The sequence below is a fragment of the Eriocheir sinensis genome, chromosome 12, assembly GCF_024679095.1.
Source record: "Eriocheir sinensis breed Jianghai 21 chromosome 12, ASM2467909v1, whole genome shotgun sequence".
Classification (NCBI taxonomy): domain Eukaryota; kingdom Metazoa; phylum Arthropoda; class Malacostraca; order Decapoda; family Varunidae; genus Eriocheir; species Eriocheir sinensis.
This window is the reverse complement of record NC_066520.1, coordinates 11,849,709-11,869,708: the sequence shown is the minus strand read 5'-3', so window position 1 is coordinate 11,869,708 and position 20,000 is coordinate 11,849,709. Positions and strand designations below refer to the sequence as shown.

The window sequence follows — 20,000 nt, the reverse complement described above, 5'->3', positions numbered from 1 at the left end:
GGTGAGCGAGTGAGCGCGTCGGCCACCGAGCGTGCGGGCCGCGTGTCCCCGCCTCCCGCTGCTGCCCACCAAGCGTTTTCCTGCAATAAATCAAATCACGCCCCACGTAGGCCTACCCTTCCCCTGGCTTAGGCTTACAGGGGCGCATGAATACCTAATGGCCGTGGTTTTAACATTGCAGCGATGAAACGGGCGGCGTGGATGGCTTCCGGCGGCGGTCATGTTCGGGCGGGGAGGAGAGAAGTGTTTATGGAGATGAGGCCAAGATTAATGGTAGGCCGGTAATGGACTCGGCCGTGTGATTTATGAGAAACTGATAATTAGACTTACCTCTCATTATTGCAAGTGGAGGGAAGGAGGGAAGGGACACGGGAAGGAGTTTGCGGAGAAAGAATGAACCGTGTGAAAAAGTAGGAAGGGTTAGTAACAGAGAGAGAGAGAGAGAGAGAGAGAGAGAGAGAGAGAGAGAGAGAGAGAGAGAGAGAGAGAGAGAGAGAGAGAGAGAGAGAGAGAATGGAAGACCGGAGAGGAGAGATAATGGAAGGAGGGGGAGAGGGAGGGAGAGAGGAGGGGAGGGCTGGTTCTAAGTCTTTGATAAACCAGTTCTGATTTTTTTCAGTTTCTTTTATTATAAACTTTATTTAAATTCCTCTGGTCTTTTTTGATGCCGTGAAACAGGTTCTTCTTCTGTGTGTGTGTGTGTGTGTGTGTGTGTGTGTGTGTGTGTGTGTGTGCTGCTTCGTGACACCCTCCTCATCCTATCTTCTGTTTTATCATCACTTTCTTCATGCCTTTCATTTGTTAACGTTCATTCCTCTTTCTAATCTTTCGCATTCTCTTTATCCTCCTCCTCCTCCTACTCTTGTATCATCTGCTTTTTCTTCCTCCTAATCTTATTTTCCTCATTCGCATACTCCTCCTCCCTAACACACACACACACACACACACACACACACACACACACACACACTCCCCCCCCCCTTACCCGAGTCTTTAGTGCTCCTGTGTACCTGTGCATACCTTGTCAGGGCATCATGATGAACATCTTAACCTTACATAAGTCTGCGTCACATTTCAGCCTCACAACTCTACAACACCTTCAAGCGTTTTATCAGGAATACACGGAGCTGCAACAATCTCTTCATTCCTCCATTGAAAATATACAAAAAATTGTATTAATGTATTGTCACGCACCGTATTGCTCAATGTTCACTTTCCTTCCCCCACAAAATAAATTCCGCCCAAAGATTCTGATATCAAGTTTTTTTCCCCCCTAATGGAGTTCGATTTCTGTGCTACTTTTTTATTATTTTTGACCTCCTTGTGTCTGTGTGTCTGAGAGAGGGAGAGAGACACAGACTGACAGACACTGGCAGCGATTCTTATATTTTGTTATTTTTTTCATTGTTTGAGTCCGATTTGGTGTGCTACATTATTTTATTTTTTGACTTTCTTGTCCCTGCATGTCTGGGAGAGGGAGGGAGAGACAGGGAGACAGGTAGACACACAGAGGGAGATGGACACAGACCCAGCTCGCAATAAAAGGCTAAAACGACACAGGAACAGACTAGCACCGAACGAGACGACAACGTTAAGCTTGTCACACACACACTAAAAAAAAGTAGTAGGTTTTATGATGAAAGAAAAGCAGCTTAGCGGAAGAGAGCAATGGCAGAGGGCGGGGAGGAGAGTGAGAGGAAAGAGAGAAAGAAGAAAAGAAAGAAGGGAGGGAGGGAGCGAGGCTTGTAGGGGGAAGGATGGAGGGAAGGCCATAAAGAACTGAGGTAGGGAGGTAACCGCGGGAGATGAGAGGGATGTGGAGGGAAAAATCCTTATCCAATTACAGAAGAGGGTAAGAAGGGAGAGGGAGGGGGGGGGTGGAGAGGCTGAACAGTGTCTCCCGGGCGATATCAGTGAGTGGGAGATGAGGAGGAGGAGGAAGAGGAGGAGGAGGAGGAGAAGGAGGCATTAGTGCTGTAGAGAATGTCGGGAGAGACAGAACATGAAGAATGGAACCCAAAATAATTAATAGGTTGCTAGTGGCAATAATAATAAAAAACTACCCATTATTACTACTACTACTACTACTACTACTACTACTACTACTACTACTACTGATGGTGTTTGTGAAGATTACAAGAGGACTTCCAACTTCACTTTTCTACCAAATTTCTGCCACAACCTCCACCACCACCACCATCACCAGTATCATCCCTATCAACAACAACAACAACAACAACAACAACAACAACAACAACAACAGGAACAAGAATAACAACAACAACAACATTAGAAGCAGTGACTCAAGTAATATCAAGAGGTATTATGGGAAAAATGGGGAACAGACTACGAGGAAAAGAATAAAACAAAAATAACTACAACGAATTACTCAGTGCATCACAAGAGGAGCAGGTGAAGGGAAGGACGAGGCGCAGTGGGAGGGAGAGAGAGAAAAAAAAATACATAAGTGCAAAAATGGTGAAGATGACCGGTAACACACACATACACACACACACACACGCACACGCACACACACCTGGCTCATTAGGAACAGAAAGGAGCAACGGAAGCATCAGGATCAATAGATGGATAATTTCGACTTTGGGATAATGAGATGATTAATTTACATAATGAGAGCGAGAGAGAGAGAGAGAGAGAGAGAGAGAGATATCCATTCCTACAAAATCATATATCCTTCATGGGTCAGATCGTAAAGTATAATATTCGGCCTTTCCCTTTTCTCTCATCTTATGGGGTATCATTTTTTTTTTTCCAGCCTACAAGTACGGGCACTTTTTTTTCCACAAACGATTGGAAATAAAATCGTATCATTATCTGGGTTATTTCTCCTGTTTGCAGGACGAGATGAAAAATTATGTCTTTAATGAAATGAAATGAGGAAATTGGAATGAGAAGAAGAAAAAGAAAAAGAAGATGGGAAAGAAGAAAAAAGTGGGTGAGGAAGAACATTAAGAAGATATGAAACAAGTGTTAATAGCACAAAAACTACTAGATCGGCGTTGCATGACCTTCCAACACCCCCCCAACAATTTATATTATGCAGCTAGGATTCTAAAATGGAAAATGCTGAAAAATAAAGATGGAGCCACTATAAATACTTGCCTGCGCCACAACGGGCTGGGTGCCTGGGGCCGACCATCAGGCCCTACTATGAAGGTATACCGGCGCCATAGGCCAAAACGTAAAAAAAACAAAAAAAAAAAAAAAAAAAACAGCTGACTTTGTTTATAACGCCATGTTGTAGGGCTCATCTGTGCTACCAAATGTTATTATACAATGTCATGTCTACAATGCATAGGTAAGCCAGGAAACAATTTGAAGAGAACAACAACAACAACACTAAGAAGATGGACAATCTGTTGATAAAAATCATGCTAAGTACGTTGTTACAAAAAAAAAAAAATATGACGAAGATAATATGACGAAATAAGATATGACGAAGGAGGAAAATGAGAGAAGCAAAAAAAAAAAAAATTTTAATAGCACAAAAACTGTGCTAGATCGGCGTCACCCTCCAACACACCCCAAACAATTTATATTATGCAACTAGGGGTCTAAAATGGAAAATGCTGTAAAGTAAAGATGGCGCCATTATAAACACTTGCCTGTGCCACAACGGGCTGGGGCCGACCATCAGACCCTACTATGAAGGCCTACCGACGCTACAGGCCAAGACGTAAAAAAAAAAAAAAAAAAACTTATTTTGTTTATAATGCCATGTTGTAGGGTTCATCTGGGCTAACACATGTTATTATATAATGTCATGTCTACAATGCATGGGTAAGCCATGCAAACAACTTGAAGAGAACAACAACAACACTAAGAAGATGGACAATCTGTTGATCGGCGTCTGCGACGCCGATAAAAACGAGCATGTAGAAAAAAAATTGATACGGTGAGCTGAAAAGAAATAAAAAGAAGATCCAAATGAAAATAAAATAATGAAAACTAAAGAAGAAAAACAGGGAGTCAAGAAAGAAAAAGACCTATATACGGCATCACTAAGAACGCCCCCTCCCCCCCTTTTTTTTGTACTGTCTTGGTATACATGTGAACAAACAAAAATACAGTAAGAATAACTGTGAATAGTAATAATAAATAGTAATAATAGTAACAAAATATGATCAGTAAAACCATGCAGACTCAATTATGTGAAAAGCCAAAACCGCAAATGAATAATTCATTGGCAAGTCAATAAACGGTCAAAGTTTGGTGCGTCAGACAAAGACCAAATATTCTTTTTGTCTTTTTCTCTTTTTTTTTCGCGTCCGGGGCATTGCGTGAGCGGTTACCTGTGTCCTCACCTGCTGCCCGTAATCATCACCTCATTCCCGCCGCTCCCTCACCTCACCTCACCTCTCTCCCCCTTACTATTTCCCTCCCTCTCTCTCTCCCTCTCTATTTCCCTCCCTCCACTGTCCTTCTCTTACCCTTTTACACTCACACGATCATTCCTCCTCCTCCTCTTCCTCCCTCATCATCTGCCTCCTCCCCTCCTCCCTCTCCCTCCTTTATCATATGCCCCCTTCCTCCCTCCCTCCTCCCCATTCTAACCCCTCGTTTCCCTCACGCTCTTTCCCCTCGCTCTCTCACCCCTGCCCCCTCATCCTCGACCTTCCTCACCTTTGACCCCCTTTCCCCCTTCATTATCCTCTCCCTCTGCTCATCCTTAGTCTCCCCTTCCTCCCCCTTTCCCCCCTTTCTACCCCCTTCCCCCATTGAGCTATTTTTAACGCACAGTTGCACCTCAAAAGTACTAGTTTAACCCCTTCCCCCTTGTTCCCGCCTTTCCTTCACTTCCTCTTCTCTTCCTCTTGTTGCCGCCGCTTCCCCTCCTAACACTTCTAAATATGACGCCGTGGTCTAACAACTTCCTCTCTCTTCTTCTTTTTCTTCCTCCTCATCTTTCTTATTTTATTTTTATTTTTCCTTCTTCCTTTTCTTAATGTTCTTCTCTTTTTCATTGTTTTTCATCTTCCTTCTACTTCTTACTTTAACTGTTCTCTTTTTTCCTCGTAGTTTTCCATTTTTCTTCTTTGTCTTCTTCCTTTTTTTTTACCCTCTTCTTTGTTGCTCCTCATCTTTCTTCTTCCTATTACTTTTTTTTATTTTCTCTTCTCACTCATTGTTCTTCATCTTTGTTCTTTCTCTTCTTTATTTTTATCCTCCTCTTCTTCCTCATTGTTCATTGTCCTCCTTTTTTCTCTTCCTCTTCTTAATTTTTTTTCTTTTCTTCATTGTTGTTCTTTCTTCCTCTTGTTTTTCTCCTCCTTCTCCCCGTTTTTATTTTTATTTCCATTACACTGTCAGGCGGTTTCCAGGCATCTTCATTCTTTCATTCGTTCCTCTTTATCCTCGTTACCCTCTTTTTTTTTTTAGGTGAACTACATTTATCACCACTAACTTGTCAACACATGTATTACCCTCCGTTTATGTAGGTTTATGATATACCAATACCTCATCCTTCGTACACTCTCTCTCTCTCTCTCTCTCTCTCTCTCTCTCTCTCTCTCTCTCTCTCTCTCTCTCTCTCTCTCTCTCTCTCTCTCTCTCTCTCTCTCTCTCTCTCCTGTCATCCACCGTTATTCTCCTTTTTTTTTTACCTCCCATTTTGCTCTTCCGTCATTTTTTTCCTCCTCCCACCGCTGAGCACTTTCCTCCATGCTCATCCTCTCTCCCTCCCTTCCTCTCCCTCCCTCCCTCCCTTCCTCTCCCTCCCTCCCTCCTCCAGTTAGCCAGCCAGCAAGCTACCCTTTTGATCTTCCCCTTCCTCATCCCTCCCCTGCCCTCCCCTTCCCTCCTATCATGCTTAACTTCCTCCCTTCCTCCTCCTCCTCTCAAGCGGTTCCCCTCCTCTTTGTCCCTCCGCACCTAACCACCGCCTCTCCCCACCTCCTCCCTCTTCCTCTTCTTTCCTCTCCCCTGTGTAACTTCCTTCCTCTTCCCGTGCGGTTCCCTTCCTCTTTGTCCCTCTTCACCTCCCCTGCTCTTATCACCTCCACCTCACCTCTTCCCCCACCGCTCCTCACCTCACCTCACCTCCCCCTCGTCCACGCCCCTCACACGCACCCGCCGCGCTGGGTTCCACGGGTCGCGTCAGTGGGGTGTCGTTGGGCAGCGGGCGAGGCGTGACGATGGGGGGGAAGGCCATACTTAGAGGGTTGAAAATGGCTGCTCCGGGGAGGGTGACGCGAGGGAGGGACGGAGGATGGTAGGGGATGTTACCTGTGTGGGGGGGTGCGGGGTAGGGGGTGAGGGGTGGAGGGGAGGGGGGCTTGTGTGTGTGTGTGTGTGTGTGTGTGTGTGTGTGTGTGTGTGTGTGTGTGTGTGTGTGTTTGAAATGGGAAAGAAATATGAGCTTTTTCCCTTTTTTTCTAGCTTTTATTGTATTTTAATTTACTTTTATTATTTTCCTTTTTTTCAGTTTTTATTTATCGAGTTTTATTAGTTCTTTTTCCCTTTTTTTTAGTTTTCATTCTATTTTAATTTACTCTCTTTCGTTTATATTCCTTTTCTTTAGTTTTTATTGTTTTTTTTTAATAATTTGCATTCTTCTTTTGGTTTTGTTTTCTCTTGTTTGCTGTTGTTGAGTGTTGTGGATGATGAATGAGCTGGATGATGATGACGATGATGATGATGATGATGATGAGGATGATGATAAGGCTGCTACACTTCCTCCTCCATCATCACATCCGTTTCTCTCGTAGCACTACAGAAAAAAAAAAACTTGGCAGCGTGGCACCGACCTAAGCACGAACATTGGCCCATTATCAACGCCCTTCACTCTGCCCAGACGGGGATGGAGTGCCTTGTCATTCGTCTCCATTTTATTTAATCTTAAGAAAAGTGTATTGTTCCTGTTTTTGTTGATACTGATCGTCATTATTATTATTTTTATTATTATTATTATTATTATTATTATTATTATTATTATTATTATTATTATTATTATTATTATTATTATTATTATTATTATTATTATTATTATTATTATTATTGTTATTATTATTATTATTATTATTATTATTATTATTATTATTATTATTATTATTATTATTATTATTATTATTATTATTATTATTATTAATATTGTTATTATTATTATTATCATCATCGTTTTTTACGTGTTAAGAGAAATGTCTACTGTATCTTTTTTGCCTTTCCATATGTTTGTCCCGATTAACAAAACTTTCAAAACTGTGTGTGTGTGTGTGTGTGTGTGTGTGTGTGTGTGTGTGTGTGTGTGTGTGTGTGTGCGCGCGCGCGTGTGATGCTCTGAGTCATGTTGCCACCGATGGTAATTGACCAGAAATTCCATAACTACATAATTAGGCAACGATCTCTTGTCCCTCCACCATTTTTTCCCATTGAACTCCCCCCCCCCCCTGGCCCCCTCCCCCTTCATGGGAAAGTGACCCCGTCCCCCCATGAAGAACAGCTGCCCCAACCACACAGCATTTAATCGATTTGGCCCCTCGCTCCTCCCCCCATCACCCCTTCCTAACCCCCCCCCCCCCCTTCCTCTATAACCCGCCCCGTGTCCCTCCCCTCGAGCCTCACCTGGCTGGCCTCACCTGGGCACAGTGATGTCGCCAATGACTCAAGGGGAGGCAGTCATTAGCTTTTATTTATTATTTGTGGTATTAGTCGTACGTTTTAGAATGATAGTAAGAGTAAACGGAAAAAAAAGAGGAGGAAAAATTAGGAATAATGTAATATAATTTTTTTCTTGGAAGGGATCGTTTGTGCTTCTTTATTTTATTATTATTGCTGTTATTCTTATTATTTAGCTCTTTGTGTTTGACGTAACTCTATCCTGGCTGGCAACTCGTTTTCATCTGTCATCCACTACTTGGCTCTTTTCTGAGTATGGAGACGCGCCTCAGCCCTGCCCATCATTTTTTTACGGCTGCCCTGTGTGTACTACCAGCGCCGCTCGTACCTCAAGGACCCGAAGTGCCTGGCGCCGGGCCGTCCCTTAAAAGGAGGCTGTTTGAAGAGGATGCGGAACAGAGGGAGAGGGAGAGACGGAAAGAGAGAAGGAGAGAGAGAAAGGGGGAGCACATCTTCATCAGTGTAAGAATATGGCGGTGGTATGTTTACTGGGACCACATTCTCAAACGCTTAGCCGCTCACACACTCATATTTGACAGGGCTTTCGTAGGGCTTTGCGGCACATCCAGGGGTAGTTTAATGACCCTGGTAGTAGTTTGACCCTTCTTCTGTATCCTGAACCTAAAATATCACTCATGAGAACCTGATTGATCTCCTTTTTGGCCCATGGAAATAGTTAATGTGAAAGGTGCAAGCGTCTGAGAATACCGACCCTGGTTACTATTTTCTCCCCTGGTTCAGACTGTACAAACGTCGACTGTACTTTGTCCCTTTAAAGACGCATGCAACTGTCCACCACAACGCTCACCTTCCTTACGCCTCGCCGAGTGTCTCATATATAAAGTACATGTTATCTATCCTCTTTGCGTACCTTTGTGACAGAAATGCGTAATATAAGAAGGCTTGAAGATGTGATATTAGTAAAATGTGCCTCTGAAGATAATTTGATTTTCCTCATAGTCGGTAATAAGGCTAGATATAATTCATGTAAACAGCATCAATGTAAACAGAATTAGAATTAGAATTAGAAAGTTTTAAGTATATCAAGTTTATCGACGGAGGAAACTAAGTGAGGCTAAGTAAGGGAGACAAACTTGAGATGACGAAAGATTAAAGAAACAAGAAAAAAAATAATGGCCCTTCAAACGAGTGGGACGGGACAAAAAAGAGCGAGAGAGGAAAAGTGGTACCTCTTTATTTTTTTATTTTTCCTATTTTTTTTCTTTTTAGTTAGAGAACATCTGAACTTTCCTTCGCATCGCTCCAAAACTTTATTCCGACACCGTAAGGAAAACGCGGAAGTGGAGGCCTTCATTGAACGTGTAAACATTCCCCTGTGTGTGTGTGTGTGTGTGTGTGTGTGTGTGTGTGTGTGTGTGTGTGTGTGTGTGTGTGTGTGTGTTCGTAGAATGGGATGTACTTTTGTTTTAAATTCTGTCTAAAGGCTCTGATGTCCTCTTGAAAAATCTTAAAAGTAGCAAAATGTCGAGAGAGAGAGAGAGAGAGAGCAGGGGAAGTAGTGGTCAACCTTTGCATTAGACAGAAAATAGCTCAACACCTGCGCCAAATTAAGTGTGGCGAGCACCGGAAGCGTGTCGTTAGTAAAGTATGAGAACAATGTCAGTCGTAATAGCGGCGGCGAGGCGGTAAGTGTGGCGGCGTGTGGCGGAATGAGAGGAAAAGGAGAGGAATGAAGGAAAGAAGAGCAATAAAGGAAAGAAGAGGAAGTGAGGTTATTATGTTTATTGTTGTCCTTAAGTGTGCCATTATTCATTTAAAACACGTAACTGGAGGATAGTTATACGTTTTTGGCGTATGGGGGGCTCTGTTACTCTACTGGTGTGTATCAATTAAGTACAGGATTAAGGACGCCAGTACATGCGCCGCGGCCTTCACGTCAGGTCTGAAGCAGCGGGGTTTTCCTCCTCCGCCTCCTCGTGCTTGGGGCCATTTATCGTGTTTCCTTAGTCTTGAGTGGCTCTTTATATCGTATTGTGTCTGTAAAGTTTACATAATTGGTAATAATTAATCATAATTATAATAATAATAGTCATAATGAGATAAGCAATTATAATAATAATAAAAATAATAATAATTGAGTGCAGGAGGAGGAAGGAAATGATAATAGTAACAGTTATAAAAATGATAGTGATAACACTACCATCAACAACAAAACAAACACGGCAAAATATCAAAATGATTTTTTAGATAGTTTTATGTATGACAGCTGGTGATGGGTTTCCAGGAGCTGCCTGGTGCACGCTGACTGGTCTTATGTTCTTATGTTCTAACACATGTTTGAGTTCACGGAAAATTGAAATTTTAAACATCGTCTAATGCTATTGAAGTATCAGGAGATATTAAAAGAACGTTGCATCCTCTTTGTGTGAAAGAGTGAAGAGTTTCCACGGACAAAAAGAAAAAAAGATTCGAAGAGTCGCAAGAAGATATTCCGTCGTAAGCACTCTGATGTCCTGAGGTTTTCATCTCCACTGAACAAAAAAAATGTGGTAAAACCCAGAGTAACATTTCTTTAGCTGAAACAATATTAAATGGCATAACTAAATTTATCTTCATTGTGAGAATGGGAATGACTGTTGATGCGATGACTAGGTAGGGATTAGGATTGAAAAGGCTGCCATCAGAAACAACCAGTCTGCAGAGGAAGCGCCGTGCAGGCCGTCGCAGGGCACCGTGGGGAGCACCGCACAAGCTGCCCGGCACAGCTTCCTTCATTCCTCGGCCTGAATAAACACTGCTTTGGCGAGTCTGAGGCTGTCGGATCTAACTTGGAGTATTTTGTTACTGCCAAGTAGGGAGCGTTTGTGGCGGGCCATATCGTTGTTTGGGAATAACTCCAGATGGCGACATCGCTAACATATCTGAAGCGCTTCATATGTAGTAGTAGTAGTAGTAGTAGTAGTAGTAGTAGTTGTGGTGGTGGTGGTGGTAGTAGTAGTAGTAGTAGTAGTAGTAGTGGTGGTGGTAGTAGAAGTAGTAGTAGTAGTAGTAGTAGAAGTAGTAGTATAGTAGTAGTATAGTAGTAGTTGTAGCAGCAGTAGTTGTAGTAGTAGTAGTAGTAGTAGTAGTAGTAGTAGAAGTAGTAGTGGTATTTTTCTTACCGCAAAGTAGTAGTAATAGTAGTGGTAGTAGCAATAATATATAATAATATACATGATGATTACATGCGTTAGAGAATCACTTCGACTATATGCACTCAAACGGCAGCTAGAAGTGTCCTCCTCCTTATATGCGGTGCTTCTCTCTAAATGCAAGTCCTGTTCAGCCTTTCAGGAAGCAATTATTTATATGCTCGTGAAATCCACTCGTTATCTTGTGCGCTGAGAACACTAGCCTTCTCTTTCTTGTCCTCACCTCTCGAATCCCTTCAAAAAACACAGTCATCTTTTTCTTTCAAAGCTCATACAGACCAATTTTTATGAGTGACTATATCTGCTTCACATTTACTTGGTTGTTCCAGTAGTCCTTGTTGCCAGTGAGCGGTGCTCCCAGGGTAGGTGCGGCCCCCTGGCCTAGCCTCCGCCCACTGGGGAAAGTGTCGCATCTCTGGCGTTTCCTGGCCGGTGATGTCTCTGTCAGCGGTGGCCGAGGCTGTGGGAGAGTTTCATTCCTCTTTTTTGCTGTCCGGGGCCCTGTAATGAGATACACGATACAGCTGTAGCAGGAGGCGTAATACAGGAGCCGGAGGTCGGTTTTCATTCTGGGCGAGGAAGGGGAAGGGGAGGAGGGCGGCGGGGAATTGAGGGTGAGAAATGTCCGCGTCTGTCTGTTCGCCTCTTTCCTCCTCACGTCTCTGTGTGGGTTGTCCTTCACGTGTCTAGGGAGCTTTTTGTGCCTCCGCCTCGTATTGTTATGTATACATGCCATCTGTGTTTGGGTTTGTATAATGCCGCCTCAAAGTTGTGTGAGGTTTGCGTTGTGATGTGTTCATGTACGTAGTGTCTGTGTACGTAATTGGTGTACGTGGGATGTATACATGTGTTATGACAAAACATGCAAGGCGTTTTCCTTTATCAGTATTCGTAAAAAAGTAAGATATATACTATCAGAGAGAGAGAGAGAAACGAAAAATGACAAAACGAAGCCTCGAGTGGCAACCCTGACCAGTGGCTTCCATGGCGACATAAAAACACGGGGGGAGGGGGAGGTAGTGTTGTCATTGGTCGGGAAGAGGGGGGCAGCGAGGTAGGGAGGGAGGGAGAGAGGGTAAGGGAGTAAAAGAGACGCCACACATGCCCCATGCCCCCCTCCGAGCCCCTCCCTCTCTCTCCCCTCAGTACCTATAATCCCCCCTTTCGTCTCCCCTATCCTCCCCTCACTGGTTCATACTTCCCGTTCCTTCCCCTCCCCTTCCCTCCCCCCCTAAAGTAGAACCTATTGTGGCGCTCATTTTCCCCTCGTCTACAATGCTTACTTTCTGCTGACACGCTCTTCGCCCCGCCATCACCAGTAGCTTGTCTCTCCGATCTCTCCTTCTCTCCCCTTTCTTCGTTTCCCGTCCATTCCTTCCGATACGCCGCTGCCTCCCTCGCCTCCCTATACGCCTCGCTTCTTCGTTACCCGTTCATTCCTTCCCTACGCCGCCGCCTCCTCGCCTACCTTCGCCTCCCTTCTTCGTTTCCCGTCCATTCCTTCCCTACGCCGCCGCTTCCCTCGCCTCCCTTCTTCGTTTCCCGTCCATTCCTTCCCTACGCCGCCGCCTCCCTCGCCTCCCTACGCCTCCCTTCTTCGTTTCCCGTCCATTCCTTTCCTCCGCCGCCGCCTTCCTACGCCTTCCCGTCTATTCCTTCCCTACGCCGCTGTCTCTCTACGCCTTCCTCCGTTTTCCTTCTTGTCCTTTCCAGCCTCCTGCTCGTTCCTCGCCTTCACAACTGAGCCATGAAGCCTTATTACCCCTCCCCCAACCACCCCAGATGAGAAGGGTAGTGTGGGAGTACCAGGTCGGACTCTTCCTTACCCCTCCTGCCTCTCTCTTCCCTCCTCCTCATTCTCCTCCGTCTTCCTCCTCCTCCGTCTTCCTCCTCCTCCGTCTTCCTCCTCCTCCTCCTCTCCCAGCTCGGCGAGGTGACATAGCAGGGATCCCTCTCGCCAGTTATGCATCGCCCACTAATAAAAGAAAACGCCGAGTGGGAGCCGACATCTCGAGATTAGCATAGAATGTCCATCTTATGCTTAATATTCCGCGTCGCGTCTCGCCACTCAGAGGATATATACTACCGCGTGGGGGCTTGAGATTGTTGTGGGGGGGGGGGATGATGGTGAAGGGGGGGTTATCAAAGGGGGTCGTGGTATAGTACACTCTCCCATGCATGCACCCCAGGAACCACTCATGCAGCCCCCCTTAAACCATACCTTGTCTTCGTCTTTTTTTTTTTACATGTATACTGAAGACTTCCCTCTTTTTACCTCCTCTGGTGACGATAGTGAAGCATTAGTGAACTTTTTTTCATTTTTCTTTTTTTCCTTTACTCCTGCGCGGTGCCTTGGGATGGGTTATAGGGAGGAAGAACAGCCCCCTTCCCTTTCCTCCTCCCCTCTCCTCTTCACCTCCTCCTCCTTCCCCCTCCTCCTCTTCCTCCCATTCTCATTCCTCGCCACGCCCTCCACTGCCCTGAAGGTGTGAGAGGCAAACAGGAGGCGCCGCTGACTGCTGGCGAGGCTTCCGGTGGTAAAGTTGTGGCGCTGCAGCGGTGAAGGAGGCGGTGATGGGTGGTAGTGGCGGTGATGGTGGTGGTGATGTTTATAGTGATATGTGATGTAATGCTGCCATTGTGTGGGTGTTAGTTGTCACACGAGGGTTAGGATGGTCGTGGTGGTCGTGGTGGTGAGGGTCGTATATCAGTAGTAAGAGTAGCAGATGTAATTCTCTCTCTCTCTCTCTCTCTCTCTCTCTCTCTCTCTCTCTCTCTCTCTCTCTCTCTCTCTCTCTCTCTCTCTCTCTCTCTCTCTCTCTCTCTCTCTCTTTTTGTACATGTTTTTGCCTGGGTTTTCACGGTTAGGATCGCTGTCATAGCTGGGCGGCGGGAGGTGATGTGGCGGGCGTGCGTGCGGGGGCCGCGGGCTGCCGGGGACACACACACACACACACACACACACACACACCGCCTCCTGCAGACGATTCTCGCCCGCACACACCCCGCCGCACGCCTCACACTCCTTACCGCCTCCCACCGCTTAATCAGAGCCGCGGCCGGAGGGGGAACTTGCGTAAGAGTTTATTTGATTATTGAAACTCTGCCGGCGGGGGTTAAGACGTGGCGAGGCCCTTGGTTTGTGAGGTTTATGGAGGTTTATGGCGTCCACGTGAAAGTCACCTGGCTAAGTACCTGTGTAATTGTGAATACTGTCCTCTCCTCGCTTCCAAGCCGGCATGCCAGGGATAGGAGATGTCTTCATTGATATTTATATAACGACAGGATGAGCAAGTCGTTTGTGGATTGGCCAAGGAAAATACCTGCCAGCCAATCTCCATTCGAGCGAGGTGTGTTCAGGGGGAAGGAATGGGTAAATGATATTGAGGATTGTGTATTGCAGATGGGAAATGTTACACGAGAGGGAGAGGGAAATGCTGGTAAAAAAAAAAAATAGAAGGGGAAGGAGTGAGGACCTTGCGTGTGGGGGAAGAGATGGCGATGGAGAGGCCAGCAGGAAGGGTAAGGCGGTGAAGGCAGGAAGGGAGAGGTGGGGAGGGGAGGAAAGGAGAAAGAAGGGAACGGCAACTGCTTGATGAAGAAGCGAAGGTACATCAAGGCAAAAAAGAAGGAAGTTGATGAAGAGGAATGTGTGTGTTAGTGTGTGTGTGTGTGTGTGTGTGTGTGTGTGTGTGTGTGTGTGTGTGTGTGTGTGTGTGTACTTTTTTGTGTTCTTGTAAACTGTGATTTATTAACGTTTTTATTACTAATTTTCAGGTTCAGTTTTTGTCTCGACCGCGGTGTTCCGGAGGCTGGGTTCAGAGCACAGGAAGAGGGCATCAAGGTAAGTAACTCAAACCATGTTGTAGTAACTCATTGTAGCTTTATTTATATACTTGTTGCAAATCATGGAGGGAAGGGGAAAATTATTGTTTATCTATATTCTAAAGAACCCTGTTTTTTACCGGAAAAAATTTGATAAAAGTGAATAACAGTGCACTTCATGAAGAGAGGAAGCTGTATTAAAATGGAAGAAGATGGTCTAAGAAAAAGTTAAAGGTATGAGAGAGAAAATAACGTTTTCCGATATTACTTCATAACACCGATGCTTGGCAAAAACACAAAGTTAATCTTAAAGCGAATGATGACTCAGTACGAAAACAGAAACGCAACAGGTATAGATGAAAAAAAAAACACGCAGTAGATTACATGTTTGGGCAGGGAGGCGGAGAGTGACGGTGGAAAGATTACAGGGAGAGCGCGGCGGAACAGTGGAAGGCGGAACGATAGCAGCGGTGAGGAAAAATAGTGAAAGGGAAAGGAAGCAGAGACTGAAAGAGTGAGAGAGTCGGACAGCAAAATAGTGTTGTGGCACCGACCCGCGCATTATGGCGGTGAAACTCGTACTTGGAGTGGCGGAGACCCGGAGAGGAGGGTGAAAGCAGCTGCTCGGAGGATGCTGCTGCTTGTCCGGTGGCTCGTAGTGATAAATGAAGGAGGCGGATGAAGCTGAGTTCGCACACGGTATCGGTAGCGGAGAGAATTGAAATAGCGTGTGTGAGTTGTTTTATGTGTTTTTCTTTTTCTGTTTCTTCTTGGCACGCGTGAGGAAGATGACATGTTGGTTCTTTGGTTGTCTCGTGACCAGAGAGGAAGAGTGAAGCGTGTTTCTTAATCTGTGTGAAGGAGCGTTTACAGAGAAGTCACTCACACCTGGGACGCACGCACCTGCCTTCTTGACAAACACACACACACACACACACACACACACACACACACACACACACACACACACGACACGGACTTTCATCCACAAATTCCTTTTAACATTAATATCCCGTCTCACCGCCTTGAGTCACACAGCGGAATGACCGAACATTAGTCACTGTGATCGCTGGGTCGTTGTCGTCGGGAGCTCCGGCCTCGGTATGTGGATGACCTCCTTATCAGGCAATTTAGTTATTAATGTGCATGCTTATTGGTTTTGTATTATTATTTCTACTACATTTTATATTTATCACAGGAAGCACAGAGCTGTTCGCAATGATTAAAAGATATTGCTAATAGGTAAATTCAATGTGGCGAGTGCTCTTCATCAATAAACTTTGCAATATATTTTAAGGCGACGGTGATTTATTTCCGTATCGTGGCAAAATGATATGGAAACCTGTTCATTTATTTGTTATCAATGTGTATGTGACGGGGGGGGGGGGATATGGGTGTAGATGTTTATTTTTTTGTGTTTGAAATAGGTGTATTTGTATATTATTACGACATTGTACTGCTGGTGAATGCAATGCTAGAAGTCAGTATAACATCCCAACGCCCGGTCCCTGTGGCAGCCTCCCCTACACAAGCCTTCCCGGGCAGCAGCGTGTGGGCCTTGCGGGATGTCGGCAAGCCCTTCAGGAGCTGCCTCGTCCAGGGCTGCACGGAGTGGCCTTAGACCCTCGAAGGCTTATTTGTCCCATTCACCATTTTGCACATCCGAGAGAGAGAGAGAGAGAGAGAGAGAGAGAGAGAGAGAGAGAGAGAGAGAGAGAGAGAGAGAGAGAGAGAGAGAGAGAGAGAGAGAGAGAGGCGGCAACACTCTGGACCGGGAACACAAACACCGATGAGGCGGGACAAAGGGATGCGGTAAAAATGTACAAAAGGCCGCGATTCCACGAAGAGGAAAAAAAATCGTAAGAGAGAATAAAGGGAAAACGGGAGCGGGGATAACGCCTCACCCCGGGGCACATGCAGCTTGACCCACCCCCCTCTCCCCGTAGCTCCTCTGCCCCGCACTACCTCCATCACCCTCCCCTCCCCGCGTACAAAGTGACCGTCCAGTTTAAAGGGAGCAAGTTAGCCCTGAGACAATGGGGTGAGTTGCACTATGCAGATTGCAGTGTTGCCTGAATAGAAGGCAGGGTTTCTCTCTCTCTCTCTCTCTCTCTCTCTCTCTCTCTCTCTCTCTCTCTCTCTCTCTCTCTCTCTCTCTCTCTCTCTCTCTCGTGTGTGTGTGTGTGTGTGTGTGTGTGTGTCATGAGTCAAGGGTGAGGACTGGGGCTCGTAATAGGTCACTGCTGCACGGGACACACTGGCCCCGCGGCGTGTGTGGGGCGGGAGCGGGAGGTGGAGGGGCGGGAAGCATGGCCAGAGGGTCCTTAGTCGGGGAGGCAGGGGATGGACAGGGGTCAGGGCAAGGGGGTAGTGGTGCAGAAAGGGGTCAGGTCCTGGAGGGTGGCCAGGGACGAGGGACCAGGAGAGGGTGGAGACTGGGGTGATTGGGGGAGTAGTGATCAGGGGTGGTTGGGAGAGGGAGGGATGCTGAGGAGGGGTCCTTGGTGATGTAAGGGCCCCGAGGCAGCCAGATGGACGTGGCGAGAGATGATGGCGACTCTCTATGGCTCTGTGTGTAATAACTCTTCTCCTGATGACAAGGAACAGTCTCGGCTCTCGTGATAGTTTTTTTTCACACACAAGTCGTAAGGAAGGAACTGATTGTTGTGATAAATGAAGCGTGAAGAGATTAGTGGGTCGGGGTTTGTTATATCGTTTAATTGTATTTTGAAGCACATTATTTAAAAGGCTCTTATTATATTTTTCCTCCATACTGGCTTGCTTCACTACCTTTACTACTACTACTACTACTACTACTACTACTACTACTACTATCATAACTATCATCGGTGTGCTGGCCTGCGAGAAGCCTGTCGGGCAGCTGTCACGGGGCGAAGCAGGGACGGGCGGTCTCACGCACCCTCCGCGCCTGTTATTGGACATGCCCGCCAAAATGGAGCTGAAAACAGGCGATTCTGGGAAAAGGAGAACACACACACACACACACACACACACACACACACACACACACACACACACACACACACACGCACACATTTTCTCTCTCTCAGCCCCTCGAACCCCACTCTCCCGCTTTCAGAGTGTCACCTGTTCCAAGCAGACTAGCACACTAAGCAGACACTTATTCGCGATGTTGACCCACTTTTTACCATCTTGTCAGCTTTTCACTCCCTGTTGGTTTGCTTTTCACTCCCGTTTGATCCGCTATTCACTTGCTGGGCCTTTGATTCCTCTTCATTATTGGCCCGATGTTCACTCCCCGCCTGTCTCCTTTTCACGTCTTGTTGAACCGAATCTGACTCCTTGCTTGCCCGGGTTTGGCTTCATATATAGGACGCTTTTCACTCTCAGCTGCTCCCCCTCGACCGCTTAGGGGTGTCCGCAGGGGCTGCGTGGTGGTTATCCGAGCATCACTTCTTGTTATTGCTGTTTTCACTTGGCCTCGTGGAGTTGGTTGGCCCGGCGGGTAGTCCAGTAGAGTCCTCCGTTCAGTGGCTCCCAACTCGCTTGTTCCTTCGTAGCAATCAAGTTGGATGTATAGATGGATGGGCATCAGAAAACTATAGTCATGCTGTTTTTCTTCATCGTTATTTTTCCTGACAGGTATAACACAGAGGAATATTTCTCTTCATTGTTACCGTGGCCAAAATATGTTCCTTGACCAGTGCTCTTGACAACACTTCACGACAGGACACACACGTACCCATCCCTCCCCCCCGATCACAGTGGTCACTATCCTCGGCCACTGTGTCTGCTGTAAGGCACGCGTTCCGTCCCCCGGTGCCGCTACATGCATGGGAGGGAGACAGAGAGCGGGGGCAGGGAAGGGAGGGAGGGAGGGAGCGCTCGCTGAGAACCGGGGGCGCCTGACGACCCTCAGTTAGCGTTCATAACTGTAATCTGAGTCGCAGTTCCAGTCACTCAGCATTCACAATTACCTGCATTACACCTGTCGCTCCCTCCGCCTCCCTAATAATGAGGTGGGCGAGGAGGACGGGGGGGTGGGGGGAACGGGAGCCAGCATGTCGACCATTATTCAGCTCGTGACTACAACGAGGGCGGAAATAGTCACCTGTGCGAGTCATTTGACAGGCATCAGGTTACCTAGCCAGACCACAATCACAGGTACATACGCGAGGGTGTGACCGCCGCCCCTCCACGCTCGTGTCTGGTAAAGGTAAATTCATAGTCACGAACATTCACTTCCACTGCGAACCGCTCTAAACAGCCTCAGGTGTGTTAGCAGCGAGGGAGGGAGGGAAGGGAGTGTAAAGGGCAGTCAGTGGTGGGAATATCGAGGTTGGGAATCTAGGTTCACGTGAAAACAGGTGATACAGGTGAAGACAATGGAGGAAGGTGATACACAGGTGCGCGTGGGAGAGTTAGTGATAGAGAACGTGTCGGGATTGCTTGAGGGGGCTATAGAAGAGGATTGAGTGATGGTGTAGAATTAATTGGTGCAGTACGTGGGCGTGGATATCCGTTTGTTGCAGGTGTGTGTGTGTGTGTGTGTGTGTGTGTGTGTGTGTGTGTGTGTGTGTGTGTGTGTGTGTGTGTGTGTGTGTGTGTGTGTGTGTGTTTGACAGGTGTGGGAGGACAGGTATAACTGGTGTGTGCAGGTGTGTGTCCGTGTGTCTCACGTGTGGACTGCTCAGGCGATTTTCTGGTAACAACACCTGAAATATGCAGTGTTATCGTCTCTCTCTCTCTCTCTCTCTCTCTCTCTCTCTCTCTCTCTCTCTCTCTCTCTCTCTCTCTCTCAGGTGAATTCGTAATGACCGCCCGTTTAGGACACAGATTCCTTTCGACTTTTCTTGGAGGGCTTTAAAAATGCATGTATTAAGTTCATTAATACCAAATACAAGAGAGAGAGAGAGAGAGAGAGAGAGAGAGAAGGGCTAATGGTTGTAATATGGCGGGGGACCTTCTAGGCATGTCAAGCTCAGCCTCAACGACCGGTCCACATTGATGAGGTCCGCGGGGCTCCCTTCCCTTCCCACTCGCTGACCCTCACGTGCTGAAAGGTCTGGAGGGTCAAGCTTAGGGCGGCATGATTCCTTGATTCCACTATTAAAACAAACACGTGGATCCACCTCGACGGAAATCTGTAACACCCATTAAATGTCTCCTATAGTAAAGGTAGACGATAGTTAAAAGTTCTCCCAAATCAAAGGTAGATGGTGATATTTTAAAAGTCCAACAAGGTAAAGGCAGTCAGTGATGATATTTAAAATGTCCCCCCAAGGTAAGCTAATTGGTGATAAGTTTGTAAATTTGTCGTAATAAACGTAGAAAGAAATCATATCGAGGAGGATCGAGAGTGCATGTACAGCGTTATCATCAAGCACACATATACCAGAACACGGA

At 46.3% G+C, this 20,000-nt stretch overlaps 1 protein-coding gene across 1 annotated transcript in view; it reads left to right on the top strand.

Annotated features, from left to right (window-relative positions):
* LOC126997406 (optomotor-blind protein-like) overlaps positions 1-20,000 on the top strand; it is a 403,474-nt gene that overhangs the window by 198,210 nt on the left and 185,264 nt on the right. Inside the window, exon 5 of the mRNA XM_050858475.1 lies at positions 14,565-14,631. Coding sequence (XP_050714432.1) covers positions 14,565-14,631 — 67 coding nt within the window. The remainder of the gene's footprint in view (positions 1-14,564; positions 14,632-20,000) is intronic.